The 5,804-nt window shown below is 46.0% G+C and overlaps 1 protein-coding gene across 1 annotated transcript; it reads right to left on the reverse strand.

Moving 5' to 3' along the window:
- Positions 1-361: 361 nt before the first annotated feature.
- Positions 362-3,530, reverse strand: LOC103895836 (protein FAM83D). Its single transcript, XM_019471074.1, is given in 6 exon segments — positions 362-425; positions 484-1,374; positions 1,739-1,863; positions 2,770-2,940; positions 2,942-2,983; positions 2,985-3,530. Coding segments are annotated over 6 exon segments (1,839 nt in total).
- Positions 3,531-5,804: the final 2,274 nt, after the last annotated feature.

A 5,804-nucleotide genomic window follows, 5' to 3' on the forward strand; every position in this document is an offset into this window, starting at 1 on the left:
CAAAGCCACTCTGAGCACAATCAGTCCGACTCAGATTTTTCCACATTTACCATGTTAAATTAAAGCCAGAGCATCAGCAACCCTAGGAAGCAGCAGTGAGTTTACTTTTCAGGTTAAACATCCAGAATTAAAATGAACCTTCACCACTAATGCATGTAAGAGGAACATGCAAGTAGTTGCAGTATAAGTAAACCCCTCTTTTTTTATTGCTTGAATTGCATAGTATAAAACAAAGTGCTGGAGAGTGATGTACACATGTATTAAAAAAGTAGAAGTGCCAGAAGGAAGTGGAAGAATCGGCAGGTACAAAGTGACTGCAATTTGAGACTGGAGCTTTTGCGTTCTGCGTTCAGTGCAGTAATCATTTATTCAGAGAAAAGAGGGAGACGTCCCGGAGGCTGCGCAGGCTGGCACTGATGTCACGCCTCTGTTTTAGATTGCATCTGCCGGTGTATTGGGTCATGTAGTTTACAGGCGCAGCGCCTCTGTTTTAGATTGCATCTGCCAGTGTATTGGGTCATGTAGTTTACAGGCGCACGTCCCCTCCGGGATAGGATATCCACCATGTGGCTAAGCTTCGACCTGATAGTGGAGTAGTGGAATTGCCTCTCTTTATGCAGTTTTTGGAAATAGTCTGCCCTGTGACTGCTAGAATATTCAAAGGACCGGAGAGAAGATAGTGAGCCAGTAGAGCTTGCAAGAGAGCACTGCGATGACGACGAAGACAGTGATCGCAGACTAGAACTTGATACAGCCTTTCCAGACAGAGAAGATCCTTCTTTTGACAGCTTTCTGTGAAGCAGAGGTGTTTCTGTGTATTCATCTTCCTTTGTCTGTGTCACTGCAGTCTTCAGCAAAACTGAAGTCTGAGTGCCCATCATTCTAGCAGCGACAGAAGTCTGAGTGCCAGTTTCTGCCGTTACAGCATGGGTCTGCGTGGCAGCATTACACATGGTCACCACAGGCTTCTCTTCCCATGGGCCAGTTTGAGTCGATGTGCTTTTCCATTCCACCGTGGCCTCTTGATCGCTGAACCACTCCTCTTCACAGAGGGAAGAATGCCCCAGGTTACAAGGTTTGCCTCCAGGAGTATCTTCGGCCTGATCTAGTTCTTTCAACAATTTCTTTGGAGTACTAGACAATCTGGCAAATTCTGCTCTCAAGTTGCCTTCCACGGTATATTCTTTAGGGGACTCTATTCTGCTCACCAGGTGATCAAATATCCCACTGTTCCTGCAGCTGGACGGCCGCTTAGGGTTGATGGGCATCGACTGGGCATAAAGAATCCTGAACTGCAGGTCAAAATGTTCAACCACTTGACCTGACAACAGCAGCAAGTTACTGCTGTTCAGCTTCCCATCGGACCACGTGAAACTATTGAAAACAAACCAAGATCCACAGTTAATCTCCAGTGCATTTCAACACGTACGGTTACAGATAGCAAGACTCAGCTTAGAAGTGCTGTGCATAAGGAAGGTAAAAGTCAACAGACCATTCACTCTCTCTTCTTCAGGAAGAGCTCTATTTAGCCATGGCCAAGTGCTTTGCTAGCAACAAGTTGTGCAAACCAGTTTTCCAAAGCTGCTTCCAGGTTTGTGTTAGTCCCACTTAGACTCAGCTAGTCCACTTGCCATTGGCATTCATTAGTACCAGGCACAAAGCAAAGTTAATACATCCTTCTTGCAGAAACTCCCCCTTTCTATAGCTTCATCAGGCACCAGCAGACCCCAATACTTGCCTGTAGGAGCCTGTTGTCACTCTAATGCCATCAATTAACATGAACTTCTCATGGACTTTCCCAACAATTTTGGCACCCGACCTCATATAGTAGGTGTTCCCAGTGAGGGTTCGAACTCTCATCAGCTGTTTCAGAAGAGAAGGGAAAAACTAACATCAGATTTAAGTTAACTTCCAAAAAGTTTTGATTAGCAATTCTACCTAAAACCAGCTACACACACTATGAAAGATAGGAATGAAGTGAACTCCTCACACTGTCTGGATGTGAGTCTTATTAGTTACACAGTGCTTAATTTCTGTTATATTAGGAGAATCAAGCTGGAGAGAACAACTCGTTCCTATGAATTACTGCCTACAAAGCAAGGAGTGCTCCCCATCCAGAGAAGCTCTCACTAGGGTGAACACAAGCCTGTCCAAGCCAAGACATAACATAGTCATGTCAGCTTATATTGAAAGGAATTAAGTAAACCACCTGGGTCACATCATCCAAACCCTTTTAAAAGAAAGCAACTATGCCTTAGTGAAGAAAAGGGATGTTACCAAAGCTATACCACCCTTGAGCTTCCTGTGTTTCTGTTTTCCTTAGTAAGCAGTTCCTTGAGCCAAAGAATGAAGCTACTTGGATCTTGCAGAATTAAATGCTTGAAAATTGCTGCTTCTTCAGGACAGGGATCACAAGTGCACGCTCCACCCGGCACACCGGGGAGCTGCACAGCATGGCTGTAGCTCCTACATATAGGTAGCATAGGGTAGGAGTAGATGTGCCTTTTCTACGTTGTTTTCACCGAGTTTGCAAGCAGTTTCACATGTTGGATTAGAGACTATACTGAAACCATGCAATACTGAGCCTTGATCTTCAAGAGCTGAGAAACATTTCAGAAAACCCCCTTTTATACCAGTTATCAAACAGAAAAGACAAGTCTTTCAAGAGAGTCTGATGTTTTATAGAAGGGTATCTTTGATATCCATAACCGTTAACTGTACCACAAAAACTAAAAACAAACCCCACACCCACGCATGCTTAGTACTTACGCTTTCCTGCTCAGGACAAACTCCTAAGTTCTTGCACATTTCCAAGAAATGGGGTAGGAAGTCCTGGTCAAGAAGGATATAGACAGGGACTTTGCGGTTGTTATAGGCATCCTGAAGGTCACCAAAGATATCAATATCTGTGAAGGAATCCATCACAAGGGCAATCACCTGCCAAAAAAAAAAAGCGACAACACTTGTTCAAAGGCTTTATTTTAACACAAGGCCAGATCACTGCCTCCCCCAGCCGTTTCTCCTGGTGCTATCATCAAGGCCAGACGCACATTTCTTTGTCCTGTTATATAGGCCCTGGCAAGTTATAGAAGATTTCTATATTCCCGCAATGTTTCTGTAGATTCACTGTGCCCTGGAGTGCAAAGCATAAGCCTGAAGAGGTTTTTCCCCTCATGCCTGCTGCTGCTTTTGTACGCTTTCACAGCCTGCTCTCCTACATAATCTCCTGTAATCTGGCCTTTTGGTAACATCGGGGAAGCTATCACAGCAGAATCAGGAATCCAGATAAGCCATCTCCACTCCTGTGCTCCCAGCACGGCATACCTGCTACAGATAGCCACTGCCTGCGGGAGAATTGGCTCAAATGGCCTCTGCGCTGTCACAGCTGGACATCTCACAAACCCCGATTGATTTCTCTTTGTGTGGTAGGAAGGGAATGCTCTCCCTATATAAGTTACCAAGAGATAAACTAGTTCTGTGACGTTTTTCACCATTTCCAGACTCTTACTAGATGTATTCTGACTTTCCATCCCGTACCTTCACAAGAAATCCTTCCACTCACTCAACAGTTCTTTACAGAAGGCAAGTCTGACGATGGGAAAATTTTCTCTCAATGGGCCGAAGACAACAGTCCTACATTTATGAACAACCTCTCCAGCTAATTCAGAGCCGCATCGCACACCATTTCGGTGCCAGAATTCTCACCCTTCAAAACCAGGAACGCACATCCGTGCGGGGACACAAAGGCACAAAGAATTTGGATTTATGACTTACTTTTCTATTCTCTTTCTTTTAGACCAGCATTGAGGACAACGATCATACAACCGCTGCGGGTACCTGGCACCTGCCCTTATCAGATAGAGAAGGCATCCATGCACTGCTGCAACACACCCAAGGCGTATATGCATGCAACATAACTGCTCGGTGTGTGGCATTGCCTGTACTCAGAGGAAACGTTTCCCACAGGAACAGGCTAAGCTTTGCATTCACACCTGTGCCCTGCTCCCTAAGGGATTGGCTCCGTATGGATGAGTTCTTATGTATAACACACACAGACACGTTGGTATTTCTAAATAAAATTAGTTTATGCTTGTGCTTCTTATGTGTCTCCTGTGCTTTTCCCTACCCTATCACTTGTCTAAGTGTCAAAGGAAGATAAAGAAAAATAAGATGCTTTTGACAAGACCAGATGAGTAAGAAAATAACCCCTGAAAACAGAACAATTCACACTAAACCCTTTGGAAACACTGGTGCCTTCAAATGACTACTCAGTTAGCAGCACATTTGAGTTCTAATCCCAGAATTAGCAGCTGAAAAAGAAACACACTTTTACTCAAAGTGAGCAAGAGTACAGTTATGTTTAGAGGACAGAGAGAAAGCCCTTTCTCTGCACTCATCCACTCAGGATAGTGGAGGCAAGACAGCAACAATGTCCCCTTTAGCCACCCAAGCTAACCGCATTTGAGCGAGCTGAGAAGAAACTACACAGCATCTGAAGTTTTCCTGTTCCTCACATTAACCCGAAGAACTCAGACATGATTGAGCAACATCGCACAGCATCTGATATTCAGTAAATTATAGGGAATCAAAGTTTCTCTCCATTCTGTGTCCATAAAAACGCTCCCTGGATCAGGCGTGTACACGGCAGCGCAGGAACAGCTTGCCTGGCTCTTGGCTCGGTGCGAGGGAAGGCGTTTGGCAGGATGCTACAAGCAAGAACATTACAAACAAGTACAGCTTTTTGGAGAAACAGATGCTTTCATGACTTTACTCAAATCGCCAGACCGGTCCTTTTCAGGTAGATGAGAACAGCGCTTCCTCTGTGACCGTTTCTGGCAAGAAGCCCGTCATTCATGTCATCCTCACACACACCCTAAGCTCCTGCGCTCCGAAGCAGACAGGGACTAAGCTCGGTTGCTAATTCAGGGTGTGCCATGTGCGAGCACAAGTTACACACAGAGCCAGAGGTTGCTTCACCTGGCCACCCGAAGAGGAAGCTAGACATTTAAATTTTAGCTAAGCCAATTGAACGGCTGCTAACAAGAAGGGTGGTTCCCTCCTGGGGATTAGAGTTGGAGGCTATAAACTCGGGTAACATAATGAGTTACAGAGAACAGTTACAAGTTACTACTCCGTGTGATTTTTTTAAGCCATATTCTGCATCGGATCAAAACCATCTACTCCTGTAGGAGGGAAGTCCTGCTAAGAGCAGGTCTGCACGTTACTTAGGGGCAATTAATGAGGAGAAAGAAGAGAAGGGAAATATAATCATAGGGTTACCTCTGTAGGTATCATTCTTTTATAAGAAAGGATATGACACAAAATAAGGCCTCTAAGGGACAGTAGGAGGTTTCTGCAAGCAAATCTGTCTTGCAGAGCACATCAGTGAGGAACCTGGAATAGGAAACCTTCTGCTTTGAATAAGAGGAAGATCAGCTTGAAACCAGCGGGTGGTTTGGCCACGAACAGCAGCCGCGGTGCTGCATGCAGTACCGAGGGACGGGGAACTCTCGACCCACCACCCCTGGGAGCGCGCAGCATATTCACGGGTGCAGCACATAGACGGACGCTGTTGGGATGAGAACCAGTCGCTGTGTATTCACCAGCTTGCCTTCCTAACAGGGCTTTCTTTACTCGACAGGGGGTTTAAAGCCACTTGGCTTTAAATACGCATTGGTTCTGTTGCCGGTTTTCCCTCCGGTTCGCTGACCCGCTGGAGAAGGGCCCGCGGCAGGGCGCTTTCGGGGGGCGCTGCCGGCAGAGCCCGCACCCCCGGGACTCCCGGCCGCTCCCCGCCGCCGGCG

Source organism: Aptenodytes forsteri, unplaced genomic scaffold (genome assembly GCF_000699145.1).
Source record: "Aptenodytes forsteri isolate BGI_AS27 unplaced genomic scaffold, ASM69914v1 Scaffold369, whole genome shotgun sequence".
Taxonomy (NCBI): domain Eukaryota; kingdom Metazoa; phylum Chordata; class Aves; order Sphenisciformes; family Spheniscidae; genus Aptenodytes; species Aptenodytes forsteri.